General features: G+C 48.8%; 1 protein-coding gene and 1 pseudogene across 1 annotated transcript in view; both read right to left on the reverse strand.

Moving 5' to 3' along the window:
• The window catches only part of LOC123732692 (synaptogyrin-3-like), a 10,168-nt gene extending 9,432 nt beyond the window's left edge, over positions 1-736 (reverse strand). Inside the window, exon 1 of the mRNA XM_045711946.1 lies at positions 587-736. Within this exon, the coding sequence (XP_045567902.1) occupies positions 587-687 (101 nt within the window). The 5' untranslated portion in view covers positions 688-736. The remainder of the gene's footprint in view (positions 1-586) is intronic.
• A 4,624-nt stretch (positions 737-5,360) lies between these two features.
• LOC123732693 (FAD-linked sulfhydryl oxidase ALR-like) lies at positions 5,361-21,101 on the reverse strand (annotated as a pseudogene).
• Positions 21,102-21,883: the final 782 nt, after the last annotated feature.

Raw genomic sequence — 21,883 nt, forward strand, 5'->3', positions numbered from 1 at the left:
TCAGGTTCAAAAAACACAAATAGAGAAAATCATTTTCCAAGTCACAGTAGATCACACATGTATATCATCTCGTCACTCAGAGAGAGAGACAGAGAGAGAGAGAGAGAGACAGAGAGACAGAGAGAGAGAGAAACAGAGAGAGAGAGAGAGAGAGAGACAGAGACAGAGACAGAGAGAGAGACAGAGAGCGAGAGAGAGAGAGAGAGAGAGAGAGGTAGAGAGAGAGACAGAGAGAGAGAGACAGAGAGAGAGAGCTCCCCCTCGCAAGGCGGTGGAATGTTCCATAACACATAATATTATTATGATGATGAAGGCCTGCTTAATAAGGCCCACAGATAGACAGAATAAATATACATTTCTCTAAACGCAACAGTCTAGCTATTATCTGTAGCCCAAGCTACCTAATTCAATACATTTTATTAAATCTGTTTTTATAAAACGACCGGAGGTGTAAAACATGGCCCGCATCTTGAACAAGATGGACCGTTATTTCGACAGCCTCCTCTCTCCCCCCTTGGACCCCGTCCATCTATAAACCTACTAGCCTCTTTTATCTGCGGCGCTCTACGGAGCGATCAACTCTTACCAAGACAGGATCCCGAGGACGGTGGTCGGCTGCTTGATGAAGAAAACCGGGTCGAAGGCAGCGCCCGCTAAGCCCGCTCCGAACGATCCCACTCCGTCCATCTTCTCTCTCTCTCTCTCTCTCTCTGTTCTCTGGATGCGCTACCTTGCGTCAGGCTCCAGGCGCGGTTTGGTACTACCGTCTTGCAGTGTAGGGAACGGTCTGCGGCGCGCACACGATTGCACGCTGGCTACAGGGCGGGGGCGTGCTCGAAGAACGAGGGAACACGCACACGTCTGCTGTGGTATCAAAACAGCAGGGGAGCAGCTACTGATGAGGAGATATAGGAGGAATATAGGATATAGATCTATATAGAGCATCTACTGATGAGGGAGATATAGGAGGAATATAGGATATAGATCTATATAGAGCAGCTACGATGAGGAGCTATAGGAGGAATATAGGATATAGATCTATATAGAGCAGCTACTGATGAGGAGATATAGGAGGAATATAGGATATAGATCTATATAGAGCAGCTACTGATGAGGAGATATAGGAGGAATATAGGATATAGATCTATATAGAGCAGCTACTGTTGAGGAGATATAGGAGGAATATAGGATATAGACATATAGAGCAGCTACTGACGAGGAGATATAGGAGGAATATAGGATATAGATCATCTACTGATGAGGAGATATAGGAGGAATATAGGATATAGATCTATATAGAGCAGCTACTGTTGAGGAGCTATAGGAGGAATATAGGATATGGATCAAGAGCATCTACTGATGAGGAGATATAGGAGGAATATAGGATATAGATCATCTACTGATGAGGAGCTATAGGAGGAATATAGGATATAGATCATATAGAGCAGCTACTGTTGAGGAGGTATAGGAGGAATATAGGATATAGATCTATATAGAGCATCTACTGATGAGGAGATATAGGAGGAATATAGGATATAGATCATCTACTGATGAGGAGATATAGGAGGAATATAGGATATAGATCTATATAGAGCATCTACTGATTTTTTTAAATATTTTTTTTAAACATTTTTAGTCATTTAGCAGACGCTCTTATCCAGAGCGACTTACAGTAGTGAATGCATACATTTCATACAATTTCATACATTTTTTTTTTCTGTGCTGGCCCCCCGTGGGAATCGAACCCACAACCCTGGTGTTGCAAACACCATGCTCTACCAACTGAGCTACAGGGAAGGCTGTAGCTGATGAGGAGATATAGGATATAGATCTATATAGAGCAGCTACTGATGAGGAGATATAGGATATAGATCATACACTAACATCTACTGATGAGGAGATATAGGAGGAATATAGGATATAGATCATACACTAACATCTACTGATGAGGAGCTATAGGAGGAATATAGGATATAGATCTATATAGAGCATCTACTGATGAGGAGATATAGGAGGAATATAGGATATAGATCTATATAGATCATCTACTGATGAGGAGATATAGGAGGAATATAGGATATAGATCTATATAGAGCAGCTACTGATGAGGAGATATAGGAGGAATATAGGATATAGATCTATATAGATCATCTACTGATGAGGAGATATAGGAGGAATATAGGATATAGATCTATATAGAGCAGCTACTGATGAGGAGATATAGGAGGAATATAGGATATAGATCATACACTAACATCTACTGATGAGGAGCTATAGGAGGAATATAGGATATAGATCTATATAGAGCAGCTACTGATGAGGAGATATAGAGAGGAATACAGGATATAGATCTATATAGAGTAGCTACTGATGAGGAGCTATAGGAGGAATATAGGATATAGATCTATATAGAGCAGCTACTGATGAGGAGCTTATAGGAGGAATATAGGATATAGATCTATATAGAGCAGCTACTGATGAGGGAGATATAGGAGGAATATAGGATATAGATCTATATAGAGCAGCTACTGATGAGGAGATATAGGAGGAATATAGGATATAGATAATCTACTGATGAGGAGATATAGGAGGAATATAGGATATAGATCTATATAGAGCAGCTACTGATGAGGAGCTATAGGAGGAATATAGGATATAGATCATCTACTGATGAGGAGATATAGGAGGAATATAGGATATAGATCTATATAGAGCAGCTACTGATGAGGAGATATAGGAGGAATATAGGATATAGATCAAGAGCATCTACTGATGAGGAGATATAGGAGGAATATAGGATATAGATCATATAGAGCAGCTACTGATGAGGAGATATAGGAGGAATATAGGATATAGATCACACACTAACATCTACCTACACATTGACTCTGTACCGGTACCCCCTGTATATAGCCTCCACATTGACTCTGTACCGGTACCCCCTGTATATAGCCTCCACATTGACTCTGTACCGGTACCCCGATATATAGCCTCCACATTGACTCTGTACCGGTACCCCTGTATATAGCCCCCACATTGACTCTGTACCGGTACCCCTGTATATAGCCTCCACATTGACTCTGTACCGGTACCCCTGTATATAGCCTCCACATTGACTCTGTACCGTAATACCCTGTATATAGCCTCCACATTGACTCTGTACCGGTACCCCCTGTATATAGCCTCCACATTGACTCTGTACCGTAATACCCTGTATATATATATATAGTATTCAGCATTTCACTGTGAGGTCTACTACACCTGTTGTATTCAGCGTTTCACTGTGAGGTCTACTACACCTGTTGTATTCAGCATTTCACTGTAAGGTCTACTACCCCTGTTGTATTCAGCATTTCACTGTGAGGTCTACTACACCTGTTGTATTCAGCATTTCACTGTGAGGTCTACTACACCTGTTGTATTCAGCATTTCACTGTGAGGTCTACTACACCTGTTGTATTCAGCATTTCACTGTGAGGTCTACTACACCTGTTGTATTCAGCATTTCACTGTGAGGTCTACTACACCTGTTGTATTCAGCATTTCACTGTGAGGTCTACTACACCTGTTGTATTCAGCATTTCACTGTAAGGTCTACTACACCTGTTGTATTCAGCATTTCACTGTGAGGTCTACAACACCTGTTGTATTCAGCATTTCACTGTGAGGTCTACTACACCTGTTGTATTCAGCATTTCACTGTGAGGTCTACTACACCTGTTGTATTCAGCATTTCACTGTGAGGTCTACTACACCTGTTGTATTCAGCATTTCACTGTAAGGTCTACTACACCTGTTGTATTCAGCATTTCACTGTAAGGTCTACTACACCTGTTGTATTCAGCATTTCACTGTGAGGTCTACTACACCTGTTGACAAATAACATTTTATTTGAATAAACCCCTTTGTTATGTTCAGTCTAAATCAGTTCAGGAGGTAAAATGTGCTGAACAGGTCACATAATAAGTTGCATGGACTCTCTCTGTGTCTCAATAATACTGTGTGTATATAGTGTTTTACATCATAGTTGAATGACTCCCTCCTCTCTGTACCCCACACATACAATTATCTGGAAGGTCCCTCACGTTGAGCAGTGAATTTCAAACACAGAATCAAACCTTTGAGCATAGTGAAGTTATTGATTACACTTTGGATGGTGTATCAATACACCCGGTCACTACAAAGATAGAGGCGTCCCTCCTAACTCAGTTAACGGAGAGGAAGGAAACCGCTCAGGGATTTCACCATGAGGCAGATGGCAGTTACAAGAATTTTAATGTCTGTGATCATATGAGGATAAATTAGGATGGATCAACAACATTGTAGTTACTCCACAATACTAAAACCTAAACGACAGAGCGAAAAGAAGGAAGCCTCTACAGAATATTAATACTCCAAAACATGCATCCTGTTCGCAAAAAGGCACTAAAGTAAAACTTCAACAAAAAATGTGGCAAAGTATTTAACTTTATGTCCTGAATACAAAGTGTTTCTGTTTAGGGCAAATCCAACACAACATCACAGAGTACCACTCTTCAAGGATGGTGGTGGCTGCATCATGTTATGGGTATGCTTGTCATCGGCAAGGACTAGGGAGTTTTTTTAGGATAAAAATAAATAGAATAGAGCGAAGACAAAATCGGAGAGGAAAACCTGGTTCAGTCTGCTGCCCACCAGATACTGGGAGTATTCCAAAGACAAAAAGCAAAAAAATATAAATGTACACAAATTGTGCAATCCAGGTGTGGATTGGCTCTTAGAGATTTACCCAGAAAGACTCACAGCTGTAATCGCTGCCAAAGGTGATTCTAACATGTATTGACTCTGGGGTGTGAATACTTATGTAAAATTAGATATTTCTGTATTTCATTTTCAATACATTTGATAAAATAAAATAAAATAAACCTGTTTTCACTTTTGTCATGAAGGGGGTATTGTGATGTCATGAAGGGGGTATTGTGATGTCATGATGGGGGTATTGTGATGTCATGAAGGGGGTATTGTGATGTCATGAAGGGGGGTATGCGATGCTGAAGGGGTATTGTGATGTCAGAAGATCAAAGGGGTATTGCGATGTCATGAAGGGGGTATCCATTTTGAATTCAGGCAGTAACACAACACAAAATGTGTCGAATTAAGTCCAGGGGTGTGAATACTGTCTGAAGGCTCTGAACCACAGATTGACAGTGATCCCTGGTATAGTAATCGATCAGGTCAGCGGTATGATAAGGTCAGCAGGTAGTAATCGATCAGGTCAGCAGGTATAGTAATCAATCAGCGGGTATAGAACCATCAGGTCAGCAGGTATAGTAATCGATCAGGTCAGCAGGTATAGTAATCGATCAGGTCAATGGATCGATTCAGTCACAGCTCCCGCTCTTTCCACCCGGCCCCGCCACCTCTCATCCACGCGGGAACAGTCAAACGCCGCTTCCCCAGCCGAGCGTTCACGTCGTTATGGACGCCGCTACAGCCACTGGGAGAGGGCGGCGGTTGCTGGCGTCGGGCTGATTGGTCTTCAGCCTGAGGAAACAGGAAGTGACGTCTTAGTTAATAAAACACTTAGTGGTGCAGTTCCCCCCCGCCCGACTACATCACTGGACGTCTTGGCAACCATTGATTGATTGATTGATTGACGCGATGCGACTCCTGGGTGTCTAGTTGGGGACAGGAAGTGGATCGGTATCTACTGCCAGTCATCTGTGACCTTAACCCACTAGAACCAATAATACAATCTCTCAGCACCAGCCAACGGAACACACATTAACATAACCCCTGACCTATAACCCTGACCTTTAACCCCTGATCCTAGATGTCCAGCTAGCAGACCAAGGCCACCTCTAACCCCTGACCTATTAACCCCTGACCTCTGTGTCTATAGACATAGTACTGACCCTAGATGTCCAGCTTGCAGACCAAGGCCACCTGACCTTTAACCCTGACATCTGTGTCTATAGTCATAGTGATGACCCTAGATGTCCAGCTAGCAGACCAAGGCCACCTCAACCCCTGACCTTTAACCCCTGACCTCTGTGTCTATAGACATAGTGCTGACCCTAGATGTCCAGCTAGCAGCCAAGGCCCCTCTAACCCCTGACCTTTAACCCTGACCTCTGTGTCTATAGACATAGTGCTGACCCTAGATGTCCAGCGCTAGCAGACCAAGGCCACCTCTAACCCCTGACCTTTAACCCTGACCTCTGTGTCTATAGACATAGTACTGACCCTAGATGTCCAGCCAGCAGACCAAGGCCACCTCTAACCCCTGACCTTTAACCCCTGACCTCTGTGTCTATAGACATAGTGCTGACCCTAGATGTCCAGCTAGCAGACCAAGGCCACCTCTAACCCCTGACCTTTAACCCCTGACCTCTGTGTCTATAGTCATAGTGATGACCCTAGATGTCCAGCTAGCAGACCAAGGCCACCTCTAACCCCTGACCTTTAACCCCTGACCTCTGTGTCGATAGTTCTGACCCTAGATGTCCAGCTAGCAGACCAAGGCCCCTCTAACCCCTGACCTTTAACCCCTGACCTCTGTGTCTATAGACATAGTGCTGACCCTAGATGTCCAGCTAGCAGACCAAGGCCACCTCTAACCCCTGACCTTTAACCCTGACCTCTGTGTCTAGACATAGTGATGACCCTAGATGTCCAGCTAGCAGACCAAGGCCACCTCTAACCCCTGACCTTTAACCCTGACCTTGTCCGCAGGTCCTCAGCACACCCTCGCAGGGGAAGACCTTAGAGAAGAGGTTGATGAACTGTCCCATGTCCGTCTGCTGTCTGAGAGAGGGCTGGTCTGGGTAGTAAGCTGCCATGGTGTGGAGGAAGGACCAGGTGTTACGCCTAACTCCTCCCTGTCCAGTGGACATTCCGTTCGCCGCTGGGGCTCCACACGCTCAGCCTGGGCCGCTGGACACAAACAGGACGGACGGACTGACGGACGGACGGACAGAGAGAGAGAGAGAGAGAGAGACAGACAGACAGACAGACAGACAGAGAGAGACAGACAGACAGACAGACAGACAGACAGACAGAGAGAGAGAGAGACACAGACAGACAGACAGACAGACAGACAGAGAGAGACAGACAGACAGAGAGAGACAGACAGACAGACAGACAGACAGACAGACAGACAGACAGAGAGAGAGAGAGAGAGACAGACAGACAGACAGAGAGAGAGAGAGAGAGAGAGAGAGAGAGAGACAGACAGACAGACAGACAGAGAGAGACAGAGAGAGAGACAGACAGACAGACAGAGACACAGAGAGAGAGACAGAAAAACAGACAAGACAGACAAGACAGGACACATTCTCCGTGACTGAATTGTCTGATGGGTATAAGTCATCATTATTCAACATGATGAAACGCATGTAGAGTTAGTGGGTTTTCCACACTGACATCATTCAGCTTCACTAAAATGTAGACAGGACCTCTATTAGATAACAGTACAGTCGTACAAAAGTTGAGAGAATGAACACAAATATTAATTTTCACAAAGTCTGCTGCCTCAGTTTGTATGATGGCAATGTGCATATACTCCAGAATGTTATGAAGAGTGATCAGATGAATTGCAATTAATTGCAAAGTCCTCGTTGCCATGCAAATGAACTGAATCCCTCCCCCCAAAAAAACATTTCCACTGCATTTCAGCCCTGCCACAAAAGGACCAGCTGACATCATGTCAGTGATTCTCCGTTAACACAGGTGTGAGTGTTGGCGAGACAAGGCTGGAGATCACTCTGTCATGCTGATTGAGTTCGATATAACAGACTGGAAGCTTCAAAAGGAGGGTGGTGATTGGAATCATTGTTCTTCCTCTGTCAACCATGGTTACCTGCAAGGAAACACCTGCCGTCATCATTGCTTTGCACAAAAAAGGGCTTCACAGGCAAGGATATTGCTGCCAGTAAGATTGCCCCTAAAATCAACCATTTTATCGGATCATCAAGAACTTCAAGGAGAGCGGTTCGATTGTTGTGAAGAAGGCTTCAGGGCGCCCAAGAAAGTCCAGCAAGCGCCAGGACCGTCTCCTAAAGTAAAAAACGCCCATAAAGCTAGCTAGCTGGCTAAATGTTAGCTAGTCAGCTAGCTAGCTAAATAGTGATTTTCGTAAACTAACTTTTATGAAGTTAGGGAAACGCTTAACTCTCCGCTGTTCGCCGTTTTCCGTTCCATTGAACCGAACGGGACGCGGGTGTTTCGCGGCGCCGGGCCGCCCGCTAGTGAACACCGGCCGTCGTTCACTTCACATTACTAAACACCTCCACTTCTCTCACGTCTACGACAACCAATACTGGGAAAGTCAGCTGATAAATGGGCTTAGGAAAATAGAGACTGTTTGTTCATTGTTGCGTCTGGAATCGTGACATGTATAGTTAATAAAGAAAATGGTGTATTTAGTTGATGATGAGTTTAGCTGCCAGTACCAATATAATATATATATATGAAAAACAATAACTTTAAAAACGGACCTTTGTTGATTTGGAGAACACAGGGATGTTACTCCAGGCAGACGGCGGAAAGTCCAGAGACACCGGCTAAATCATTTTATAAACTGATCGTGTGTATTTAACTAACACCTTTCCTCGTGTTTATGAGCTAATATGACATAATGGCGAGTCTAAAAGGAAAACGCACAACGATAGTTCACAAGGACAACAGAGTAAATAAATACAACTGTTTTACATGGGTCGTCGTTAGAGTTAAATTGAATTAATCCGCGGTCTGTATTCCGCGGTGCGTCTGGCTGCTGCCTGTGAACACAGCTCACCTGTGGTGTTTTTGGACCTTCATCCACGACTTGAAATCGGTACATGCCGCACGGCTTTTTATTCGGTTCTCCGGTCTGTTCCGGGACCTTACCGGTGCTGTCCTCCACGGGTTCGCCGGTTGCGATGGGGATGCCCGCGGTGGAGGATGAGGATGATGATATCTCCGGCGGACGCGGCCATGTTACCGCGGGGAAGGATCTGTCATCTGGACCTGAACCCGCGGCTGAGACGCTTCCGTTATAACGCTTTATAACTCTTCCTCCATGTCGATGACACCGGTCTGTGTTCACCAGTTCTGCACATGGAATTAACTCTAAACATGTCGGGCAGTAAATCACTCCAACAGTGTCCTTCCTGTAACCAAACTATTAGAGAATTCACCTGATCTTCCCAGGTAGTTAACGTTAGATGTTTTTTTGTTCCCACCGGAGGAAAAAGAGAACGGAATACCTCCACTTCCGGTTTGTGATGTCATTTTTATCTGTGCGTGCAGTAGAGTCGAAAACCTTTTAAAAGTGTATTTTTTTTTCCCTAGATATTACTACAGGCTGATCGGTTTTGTGTTTGTCGTTCACTTCTTTGTTTTATAGTTTTTAAATGTGAGTTTTAATTTGATTGACCAGTTATAGTCGCGGTCTTTCTAACAACAGGAAGCTAACGGCTAGTTAGTCTGCTAGGCTATTGCGGTGTTGATTCGTTTCAGATACAGGAGGTTGGTGGGACCTCGATTCGGGAGGAGGACTCGTGGTGATGGCTGGAGTGGAAGGTATCAAACACATGGTTTCCATTCGCCCCGTTCAGCGTTATATGAGCCGTCCTCCCACCAGCCCTGGTTCCAGTCTGTCTGTCTGTCTGTCTCCAGGCAGTATCCAGTCTGATGTGTCGCTCTCCAGGCAGTAACCAGTCTGATGTCGTCTCTCAGGCAGTTCCAGTCTGATGTCTGGCTGTCTCCGCAGTAACCAGTCTGATGTCTGCAGGCAGGTTGATGTTCCAGGCAGTAACAGTCCGAGTGTCTGTTGTCTCTCCAGGCAGTAACCAGTCTGTGTCTCTCTCCAGGCAGTACCGGTCGATGTCTGCGTGTCTGTCTCCAGGCAGTAACCAGTCTGATGTCTGTCTCTCCAGGCGGTATCAGTCTGATGTCGTTTCTCCAGGCAGTAACCAGTCTGATGTCTGTCTCTCCAGACAGTAACCAGTCTGATGTCTGTCCTCTCCAGGCAGTAGCCAGTCTGATGTCTGTCTCTCCAGGCAGTAACCAGTCTGATGTCTGTCTTCTCCAGGCAGTAACCGGTCTGATGTCTGTCTCTCCAGGCAGTAACCAGTCTGATGTCGCTCCAGGCAGTAACCAGTCTGAGTCTGTCTGTCTTCAGGCGGTAACCAGTCCGGTGTCTGTCGTCTCTTCAGGCAATATCGGTCTGATGTCTGTCTCTTCGGGCAGTAACCAGTTCGGTGTCTGTCTCTTCTCCAGGCGGTAACCAGTCTGATTGTCTCTCTCTCCGGAGAACCAGTGATGTCTGTCTGTCTCTCAGGCAGTAACAGTCTGATGTCTGTCCTCCCGGGCAGTAACCGGTCGATGTCGTGTCCGTGTCTCTCAGGCAGTAACCAGTCTGATGTCTGTCTGTCTCTGCGGGCAGTAACAGGTCTGATGTCTGTCTGTCTCTCCAGGCGGTAACCGTCTGATGTCTGTCTGTTCTCCGCAACCAGGATGTCCTCTCTTTAGGCAGTAACCAGTCTGATGTCTGTCTCAGGCAGTAATCAGTCTGGTGTCTGTCTGTCTCGAGGCAGTAACCAGTCTGATGTCTGTCTCTTCAGGCAGTAACAGTCTGATGTCGCTCTCTCAGGCAGTAAGCTGATGTCTGTCCTCCAGGCAGTAATCAGTGATGTCTGCTCTCCAGGCAGTAACCAGTCTGATGTCTGTCTGTCTCTAAGGCAGTACCAGTCTCGATGTCTGTCTCTCTCCAGGCAGTAACCAGTCTGATGTCTGTCCTCTCCAGGCAGTAAAACAGTCTGATGTCTGTCTCTCAGGCAGTAACCAGTCTGATGTCTGTCTCTCTCCAGGCAGTAACCAGTCTGATGCGGTCTGTCTCTCCGGGCAGTCTGATGTATGTCTGTCTCTCTCCAGGCAGTATCCAGTCTCGTCTGTGTGTCTCTCCAGGCAGTAACCAGTCTGATGTGCTGTCTCTCTCCAGGCAGTAACCAGTCTGATGTCTGTCTCTCCAGGCAACCAGACCAGAAGTGTAACCGCTTCCGCTGCGACCAACATGGGTATCCTGGAGAAGATCGGAGAGATAGAGAGAGAGATCTCTCGAACACAGAAAAACAAGGTAAGACAGAGAGGTGTGTGCGTGAGAGAGAGTTAGAGCCAGTCTATCAGTCAGCTAGTGGCCGGTGGCTAGCTAGCCAGTCACTATCAGTCACGCCGCTAGTGGGCCTGCTGGTTAGCTAGCAGTCACTCTATCAGTCACTCCTCGCTGGTGGGGCCCGGCTAGCTAGCTAGCCAGCCACTCTATCAGTACACGCCTCGCTAGTGGGGCCGGCCAATAGTTAGCGCTAGCCGTCACTCTATCAGTCACCCTCGCTGGTGGGGCCCGCTAGTTAGCTGTGGTCACTCGTAGTGCCGCCTGCCGTGGGGCCCGGCTAGTTGGTAGCTAGCCAGTCACCTATCAGTCGCCACCGCTGGGCCAGGGCCGGCTGGTTAGGCTAGCCAGTCACTCTATCAGTCACTCCTCGCTAGTGGGCCGGCTGGTTAGCCAGCCAGTCACTCTATCAGTCACGCCGCTAGTGGGGCCCGGCTGGTTAGAGCCAGTCACTCTATCAGTCACTCCTCGCTAGTGGGGCCCCTGCTAGTTAGCTAGCAGTCACTCTATCAGTCACGCATCGGCTGGTGGGGCCCGGCTAGTTAGCTAGCCAGTCACTCTATCAGTCACTCCTCGCTAGTGGGGCCCGGCTGGTTAGCTGGCCAGTCACTATCAGTCACTCCTCGCTAGTGGGCCCTGCTAGTTAGCTAGCCAGTCACTCTATCAGTCACGCCTGCTAGTGGGGCCCGGCTAGTTAGCTAGCCAGTCACTCTGTCAGTCACGCCTCGCTAGTGGGCCCGCTGGTTAGCCAGTCACTCTGTCAGTCACGCCGCTAGTGGAGTCCCGTGCTAGTTAGCCTGCAGTTACTCTATCAGTCACTTCCCTGTAGTGGCCCGGCTGTTGCTAGCTCAGTCACCTATCAGTCCACGCCCGCTAGTGGGCCTGCTGAGTTAGCTAGCCAGTCACTCCTATCAGTCACGCCTCGCTAGTGGGGCCCGGCTGGTTAGCCTAGCCAGTCACTCATCAGTCACTCCGCTGGTGCCCGGCTGAGTTAGCTTAGCCAGTCACTCTATCAGTCTCACTCGCCGCTAGTGGGGCCCTGCTAGTTAGCTAGTCACTCTATCAGTCACGCCTCGCTAGTGGGGCCTGCTAGTTAGCTAGCCAGTCACTCTATCAGTCACGCCTCGCTGGTGGGGTCTGTGAGTGGCCCTGCTAGCTTGTGTAGTCATCGCTCTGTCAGTCACGCCTCGCTAGTGGGGCCCGGCTGAGTTAGCCAGCCAGTCACTCTATCAGTCACTCCCCTGCTAGTGGGGCCGGCTGATTAGCTTCAGCCAGTCACTCTGCCAGTGCACTCCCTCGCTGAGCTAGGGCCCGGCTGGTTAGCTAGCCAGTCACTCTATCAGTCACTCCTCGCTAGTGGGGGCGGCTGGTGCTGGCAGTCGCTCTATCAGTCACCCACCAGGATGGGGCCCGGCTGGTCAGCAGCCAGTCACTCTATCAGTCACGCCTCGCTAGTGGGGCCCGGCTGGTTAGCTAGCCAGTCACTCATCAGTCACGCGCTAGTGGGGCCCGGCTGGCTTGTAGCAGTCACTCTATCAGTCACGCCTGCGCTGGTGGCCCAGCTGGTTAGCTAAAGGCCAGTCACTCATCAGTCACGCCCGCTAGTGGGGCCGGCTGGTTAGTTCCAGCCAGTCCCCTATCAGTCACCTCCTCGCATAGTGGGCCCGGCTTTAGCTAGCCAGTCACTCTATCAGTCACTCTTAGTAGCTGCAGTCACCTATGGCGCTAGTGGGGTCCGGCTGGTTAGGCTAGCCAGTCACTCTATCAATACGCCTGCATAGTAGAATCTGTCCAAGAGTGGGCCCGGCTGGTTAGCTTCAGCCCGTCACTCTATCAGTCACGCCTGCTCAGTGGGGCCCTGCTAAGAGTTGCAGCCAGTCACTCTATCAGTCACTCTCGCTAGTGGCCCGGCTGGTTGGCTGGAGTCACTCTATCAGTCACTCTGCTCAGTGGGGCCGGCTAGTTAGCTAGCCAGTCACTCATCAGTCACACCTCGCTAGGTGTGGGCCCGGCTGGTTAGCCAGTCACTCTATCAGTCACGCCTCGCTGGTGGGCCGGCTGGTTAGCTAGCCAGTCACTCCTCGCGCTGAGTGGGTCCGGCTGGTTAGCTAGCCAGTCACTCTATCCAGTCACGCCGCTAGTTGGGGTCTGTCGAGAGTTAGCTAGCTAGCCAGTCACTCTATCAGTCACTCTCCGCTAGTGGGCCCTGCTAGTTAGCCTGGAGTCACTCTATCGGTCACGCCGCTAGTGGGGCCCGCTGGTTAGCTAGCCAGTCACTCTATCCAGTCACGCTCGCTAGTGGGCCGGCTGAGTTAGCTAGCCAGTCACTCTATCAGTCACGCCTTTCGCTAGTGGGCCTCGGGTGGGCTGGTTCGTGGCCAGTCACTCTTCGGTCACGCCTCGCTAGTGGGGCCCGGGTTAGCCCCAGCCAGTCACTCTATCAGTCACTCCTCGCTAGTGGGCCCGGCTTCCAGTTAGCTAGCCAGTCACTCTATCAGTCACGCCGCTGAGTGGTCTGTCCAGAGTGGGCCCTGCTGGTTAAGGCTAGTCAGTCACTCTGTCAGTCACCCCTCGGCTAGTGGCCCGGCTGGTTAGCTAGCCAGTCACCATGCAGTCACGCCTTCGGGGCCCGCTAGTTAGGCAGGCCAGTCATCTCTATCAGTCACGTCTCGCTAAGGCCCGTGGTAGGTTAGCCAGTCACCAGTCACTCTTCAGTCACGCCTCGCTGGTGGGGCCCGAAGCGATAGCCACAGTCACTCTATCAGTCACGCCTCGCCAGTGGGCGGCCGGCTAGTTAGCCTAGCCAGTCACTCTATCAGTCACGCCTCGTGGTGGGGCCCCGTGCCCGGGTTAGCTAGCCAGTCACTCTATCAGTCACTCCTCGCAGTGGGGTCCGTCAGAGTGGACCCGCTGGTAGCTAGCCAGTCACTCCATCAGTCACGCCTCGCTAGTGGGCCGTCAGTTAGCGGTTAGCCAGTCACTCTATCAGTCACTCCTAGCTAGTGGGGCCGGCTGGTTAGCTAGCCAGTCACTCTATCAGTCACTCCTCGCTAGTGGGGCGGCTGAATTAGGTAGCCAGTCACTCTATCAGATCACCTGCGTAGTGGGGGGTCTGTCGAGGCCAGGACTTGGTCAGCTAGCAGTCACGGTAGAGTGTGGGCACCAATTGGTGTATATTTTGCATTTGTTTTATTATGGTCCCCCAAAAACAGCTAATCTTCCTGAGAATTCAGCAAAGTATCAGTTATACAATTTAAAAACACATATCTACCTTTAGAATCCATGTGTTTTCCTCTGGGGCCCTCTGCTCACTACCACATATCTGCAGTACAGAATCCATGTGTTTTCCTCAGGGCCTCCCCCACTGCCACATATCTACAGTACAGAATCCATGTTTTCCTCAAGGCCCTCTGCTCCACTGCCATATCTGCTTTACAGAATCGTGTTTCCTCAGGCCCTCTGCCCCACCACATATCTACAGTGCAGAATCATGTGTTTCCTCAGGAACTCTCTACTCCCACCACATATCTACAGCACAGAATCATGTTTTCTCAGAGCCTCACACTACCACATATCTACAATGCAGAATTCATGTGGTGCCATAGGCCTCTGCCCCACTCACCACATGTCTACACTACAAGTCGCATTGTTTTCCTAAGAGGCCTCTGCCTACCACATATCTACCTTCAAAGTCATGTGTTTTCTCAGGGCCTCTATTTTACCATGTCTACAGCACAGAATCATGTGTTTTCCTAAGGCCCCTCTACTCACTACCATGTCTGTTTTGCAGAATCCCATGTGTTTCCTGGGGCCTTCAGAGGGCTCTCCTCCACTACACATATCTGCAGCACAGAATCATGTTTTCCTCGAGGCCTCTGCCACCCACCACATGTCTGCAGTACCCAGAATTAGTGTTTTCTGGGCCTCTGTCCACTGCATATCCTTTGAATACATGTTTTCCTAAGGGCCTCAGGGCCTCTACTCCACTACATATCAGCAGTACAGAATCCATGTGTTTCCTCCCAGGGCCCCTGCCCCACTGCCACACATATCTGCAGTACAGAAATCATGAGCTTCTCAGGGCCTCTGCCACTGCCATATCTACAGTACAGAATCCATGTGTTTCCCTCCCGAGGCCTGGGGCCTCTGCTCCACTACCATATCAACAGTACAGAATCCATGTGTTTTCCTCAGGCCCCTCTGCCCCACTACCACATATCTACAGTACAGTCCATGTGTTTTCCTGGAGGCCTCTGCTCACTACCACATGTCTGATAAGTCATGTGTTTCCTCAGAGGCCTCATCACCTACCATATCACAGTAGAATCCGTGTGTGTGTGTGTGTGTGTGTGTGTGTGTATGTGGTGTCTGACTGTCTTGGTCAGTTTATAAGCAGACCTCTGGTGGCATTGTCTTGTTAGGTATGGATGATTGTGTCACAGGCTGTGTACTTGGTCAGTTTTCGCAGACCTCTGGTGGCATGTCTTGTAGAGGTATGTATGCATTTCATCAGGCTGTATGCCAGTCAGTTTAAACAGACCTCTGTTTGCATGTCTTGTAGAGGTATGGAATAGGTTGTCTGAAACTGTGTGCCAGTAGTTTTAAACAGACACTCTGAAGTGGCATGTCTTACATGAGGTATGTAGGTGTCTGAGCTGTGTGCCCGATCGAGTTTAAACAGACCTCTGGTGGCATGTCTTGTAGGAGTATGGATGGGTCTCACAAACTATTTGTGCCAGTCCGGTTTAAACAGACCTCCTGGTGTGTCTTGTAGAGGTATGGATGGGTGTCTGAGCTGTGCAGTCAGTTAAAACAGACCTCTGATGGCATGTCTTGTAGGTATGGATAGGTGTCTGAGCTATGCCAATCAGATTTAAACAGACCTCTGGTGGCATCTTGTAGAGGTATGAATTGGGTGTCTGACTGGTGTGATCAGTTTAAACAGACCTCTGGTGTCTTGTTAAGCTAAGCTAGTACCATCTGGGCCTGCTGAAGGCTAAACAGCTAAGTACCAGTATTTCCCCCCTGTGTGTTTAGCCACCAAAGTACCATCTGGGCCTGCTGAAGGCTAAGCCTTTTAAGTCAGTATTCCCCCACTGTTTATTGTTTATGCCACGGTACCATCTGGGCCTGCTGAAAGGCTAGCTGCTTTAAGTCCCAGTGCCCCTGTGTGTGTTTGTGCAGTGCCATCTGGGGCCTGCTGAAGGCTAAGCTAGCTAAGTCCCAGTATTTCCCCCACTGTGTTTGACATTTGGCCACGGTACCATCTGAGCCTGGTGAAAGCTAGCTAGCTTCAAGTTCCCAGTATTTCCCCCCTGTGTGTTTTGTACGGTACCATCTTGAGCCTGCCCAGGCTAAAGCTAGCTAAGTCCCAGTATTTCCCCTGTGTGTGTTGGTACAATTTTACCATCCTGAATGTGCTTGTTCATTTAGCTAGTCAGTATTCCCCTGTGTGTGTTTGTACGTTCCATCTGGGCCTGCTGAAGGCTAAGCTGGCTAGTCTGATATTTCCCCTGTGTGTGTTTTGTACGGTACCATCTGGGCCGCTGAAGCTAAGCTAGCTAAGTCCCAGTATTTCCCCCCTGTGTGTTTGGCCACGGTACCATCTGAATAGCAGAAGGCTAAGCTAGCTAGTCTGATATTCCCCTGTGTGTGTTTGTGGAGTGTCTAGACCAACTGAAATAAGCTAGCTAAATTTTTGTTTTCCCCGTGTGTGTGTTTGGCAGGGTGCCATCTGGGCCTGCTGAAGGCTAAGCTGGCTAGTCCCAGTGTTTCCCCTGTGTGTTTTGTTACGGTACCATCTGGGCCCGCTGAAGGCTAAGCAGCTAGGTCCCAGTATTTCCCCCCTGTGTGTGTTTTGTTACGGGTACCATCTGGAGCCGCTGAAGGCTAAGCTAGCTAAATTTCGATATTCCCCTTGTGTGTTTGTGGCAGTACCATCTGGGCCTGCTGAAGGCTAAGTTAGCTAATCCCAGTATTTCCCCTGTGTGTGTTTTGTGGGTATTGTCTGGAGCCTGGAAGGCTAGCTAGCTAAGTCCCAGTATTTCCCCTGTGTTGTTTAGCCACGGGCCTCATCTGGGCCGCTAGTGCTAAGCTAGCTAGTCCCAGTATTTCCCCTGTGTGTGTTGTACGGGTACCATCTGGGCCTGCTGAAGGCTGGCTGGCTAAGTACCAGTATTTCCCCTGTGTGTGTGTTTGGCCACGAGGAGTACCATCTGCTGGGCCTGCTGAAGGCAAGCTAGCTAAGTCCCAGTATTTCCCCCCTGTGTGTGTTTTATGCAGTACCATAAGACTGCTGAAGGCTAAGCTAGCTAGTTACAGTATTTCCCCCTGTGTGTGTTTAGCCACGGTACCATCTGGGCACTGCTGGCAAGCTAGCTAAGTCTAGTATTTCCCCGTGTGTTTGGGCAGTACTGTCTGGGCTGCCACAGAGGAAGCTAGCTAGCTAAGTCCCAGTATTTACCGTATTTGTGTTTTGTACGGTACCATCTGGGCCGCTGTTAAGCTAGCTAAGTCCCAATATTTCCCCACTGTGTGTGTTTGTACAGGTACCATCTGAGCCTGCTGAAGGCTATTGGCTAAGTCCCCAGTGTTTCCCACTGTGTTGTGTTTGTACGGTACCATCTGGGCCTGCTGAAGGCTAGCTAGCTGAGGTCTGATATTTCCCCTGTGTGTGTTTTGTGGTACCATCTGGGCCTGCTTAAAGCTGGCCCAGCTAAGTCTGAGGCCCCCCTGTATTGTTGTTTTGTGCAATTGCATGTCTGTAGGCCACCCAGGCTAAGCTAGCTGGGGTCCCATTATTTCCCCTGTTTGTGTTTGTACGGTACCGTGGGCCTGCTGTGAAGGCTAAAGCTGCTAAGTCGTATTTCCCCTGTGTGTGTTTGGCGGTACTGTCTGGGCCTGCTGAAGGCTTTAAGCTGGCTAAGTTCCCAGTATTTCCCCCCTGTGTGTGCGAGCCGGTGCCATCTGGGCCTGGTGGAGGCTGGCTAGCTGTCCCAGTGGCTCCTGTTGTGTATTTGTACGGAGTACCATCTGGGCCTGCTGAAGGCTAGCTAGCTAGGTGCAGTGTTTGGCCTGTGTGTGTTTGTGGGAGTTACCATCTGGAGCCGCTGAAGGCTAAGTTAGCTAAGTCCCAGTATTTCCCCCCTTGTGTGTGTTTGTAGGGTACTTGCCATCTGGGCCTGCCTGAAACTAAGCTGGCCTAAGTCCCAGTATTCCCCCCTGTGTGTGTTTGGCACGGAGTACCATCTGGGCCTGCTGAAGGCGTAAACATTAGTGCAGTAGGCTTCTTCAGAACCTTCCAGAGTCGTGGGGCCCAAGGAGGGATTCGGCGTCATGAAGTACAGGCTGGCTAATGTGGCTCTGATTGAGTTCCCTTCCGTTTGGAAAGGTGAGACTGAGCACGCTCAGAACTTCATCTGTATCCTGTCACTCTAGTCCTTGTGTATTTAACCCATGTCTGTCTGTCTCTGGTCTGTGTGTTGCCCATGTCTCTGTCCTCTGGTTATGTATTGTGTGGTCCTTGTCCTCTCTGGTGCTGTGTGTTAAACCATGTCTCTGTCTCTCTAGTCCTGTGGCCTTTGTGTCTCTGTCACCTGGTCCCTGTGTGCTTTTTGTGTCTCTGTCTCTCTGGTCACTGTGTGTTGTATTTGTCTCTCACCTGCTCTCTAGTGTGTGTGTGCTTTGTGTCTCTATCTGTCTCTGGTCTGTGTGTGTTTATGTCTCTGTCCTCTGGTCACTGTGTATTGGTACATATACTACTTCTGTCCTCTCTGGTCATAATGGTAACCCATGTCCTGTCTGTCCTCTGGTCTTTGTTTTGTGTTTTAACCATGTCTCTGTCACTCTCTAGTCTATTGTGTTTGCTTATGTCTCTGTCCTGTCCTCTGGTCCTGTGTGTTTGCTTAACCTTCTGTTCTGTCCTCTCTAGTCCTGTGTGATTAACTTATGTCTCTGTCTCCTCTAGTCTTTGTGTTATTGTATGGGTCTGTCCCTGTCTCTCTGGTCCTGTATTTAACCATGTCTCTGTCCTCTAGTCGTGTGTTTAACCCATGTCTGTCTGTCCTCTCTGGTCACTGTGTGTTAACCCATGTCATCTGTCTCTCTGGTCCTGGCTGTGTTAACCCTTTGTCCCTGTCCTTCTGGTCACTGTGTTATTTGTATATATATCTGTCCTCTCTGGTCTTGTGTGTGCCCATGTCTTTCTGTCCTGTGGCTCTCTGGTCACTGTGTGTTATTATATCTCTGTTCATCTTTACTCTGGTCCTGTGTGTTTAACCTGTTGTCTGTCTCTCTGGTCTGTGGTGAACCATGTAATATGCAATAACGTCATCTGGTCACGGCCGGTGGCGTACGCAATATACGGTCGTGATGACACGTGGCCGCAGTAAATACTCTGGTCTGTGTGATGGCTTGTATGCCATAATGGCAATATATACTGGTCACTTGTGTTGCTTGCGTATGCTGCGTGCATCCTGCAGCAGTGCGGTGGTGGCAGCATATGCGTAAATGCAGTGCTGTGTGACTGACGCTGCTGTGCAATATATACCCAGTGCGTGTGGCCGCGTGCAATGCCCAATACTCAGTCATATGTATTGTACATAGCCTCTGTCTGTCTCTGGTCACTGTGTGTGCTTGTATCTCTAATCCACTCTGATATATTGTATTGCTTGTGTGCAGCCATATCTCCTCTGATCTGTGTGTTGTAGCCCAGTCTGTCCTCTACAGTCACTGTGTTGCTTGTATACTCTGTCCCTCTCACTCTCCTCTAAAGTCACTGTGTGTGCTTGTATGTATCTGTGCAAGTTTGCTTTGAGACCCAAAGAAGAATTTAATCACTGTGTTAACTTGTGTCTGTCTGTCACTCTCTGGTCTGTGTGTTGTATGCTCTGTCTACTCCTGGTCATATTATTGTTGTACGTAATACTCTGTCCTCTAGTCCTGTAGCAACCCCAACCCTTCTGTCACTCTCTCTGGTCACTGTGTATTTAACTTACATGTCTCCTTTCTGTCCTCTCTAGTCCTGTGTGCTTACATGTCCCATCACTCTCTGGTCACCTGTGTATTGCTTACTTATCCCTGTGCTCTCTGGTCACTGTATTGCTTGTATGCTCTGTCTCTCTGGTCTGTGTGTTAACCCTGTCTGTCCTCTGGTCTGTGTGGTGACATGTCTCTGTGTCTCTAGTGCAATGTGCTAACCCCTTCTTCTCTCCTCTAGTCCCACCTTCCTCAGTCTGATGACTGACATGTGAAGCAGCTTCTATGGTTCACCACCTGACCTGTGTCCAGGAGTGTGATGCCACCCCATACACCCTTACACCACCCCCGCCACCATACATGCAGCCTGTGTCCAGGAGTTGTAGAAGTACCACCCCGCGCATGCGCCATGCGCATATTCATGCCGCTTGGCACCATGCGCCGCGTCGCTTCCATGCCATACCATGCTTTATAACATCATGCCATGCCTGCCTTGCCGCCACCCTTACCATACCTTTTTGCAACTTCCATGTTCCATGCCACCATGCCCATGTTCCATACGCTACATCACCACCACTTACCTTGCCGCAGCTTACCGCACACCTGCCATACCATACACCATACACCACCACCACACCATAACACCATACACACCCTTTTACCAACACCATACCACATACACCCCACCGCACCATACCACCAGACAACCCATACCACCCTTGCCTGCCTGTACCACCATACACCCTTGCCACCATACCCTTACCGCCACCATACCACCATACCACCATCACCATACCTTTGCCTGCCCCATTCACACCACCCATACCATGCCGCCACGCCTGCCATGCCATACCGCCGTGCCATGCACCACCACACCATAACACCTTCCTGCCACCTTTGCCATGCCACCATACACCATACCACCACATGCACCTTGCCATACCCATACCATACACCATGCCACCACTTCCACACCTTTGCCCGCCTGCGCCATGCCGCATATACCTTACCATGCCACCGCGCATACCACCGCCACCTTTACCATACCACCACTCACGCCACACCACCGCCATACCATGTACACCACACCATACCACCTTACCACACTCGCGCACCATACTACCCGTAAACTGATGGTAATTGTCGTCTGTTGATATAGGTATAATGGAACCAACATCCAGCTGGTAGTAGTGTATAATGACCCATCTGCTGTCCAGTATAATGGAACCAACATCCAGCTGGTAGTAGTGTATAATGACCCATCCTGTTGTCCTGCAGTATAATGGAACCAACATCGCTGGTAGTAGTGTATAATGGACCCATCCTGTTGTCCTGCAGTATAATGGAGCCAACATCCAGCTGGTAGTGTATAATGACCCCATCCTGTTGTCCTGCAGTATATTGGAACCAACATCCCAGCTGGTAGTAGTGATAATGACCCGTCCTGTTGTCGCAGTATAATGGAAACCAACATCCCGGCTGGTAGTGGTGTATAATGACCCATCCTGTTGTCCTGCAGTATAGGAACCAACATAGCTCAGGTAGTAGTGTATAATGACCCGTCCTGTTCCTCGTATAATGGAACCCAACATCCAGCTGGTAGAGTGTATAATGACCCAAGTCCTGCGGTTCGGCGTTTGGAACATCCAGCTGGGTAGTAGTAGAATGACCCATCCTGTTGTCATGAGTATAATGGAACCAACATCCAGCTGGTAGTAGTGTAATACCGTCCTGTTGTCTGCAGTATAATGGAACCAACATCCAGTGGTAGTAGTG

This window comes from Salmo salar, unplaced genomic scaffold, assembly GCF_905237065.1.
Source record: "Salmo salar unplaced genomic scaffold, Ssal_v3.1, whole genome shotgun sequence".
Classification (NCBI taxonomy): domain Eukaryota; kingdom Metazoa; phylum Chordata; class Actinopteri; order Salmoniformes; family Salmonidae; genus Salmo; species Salmo salar.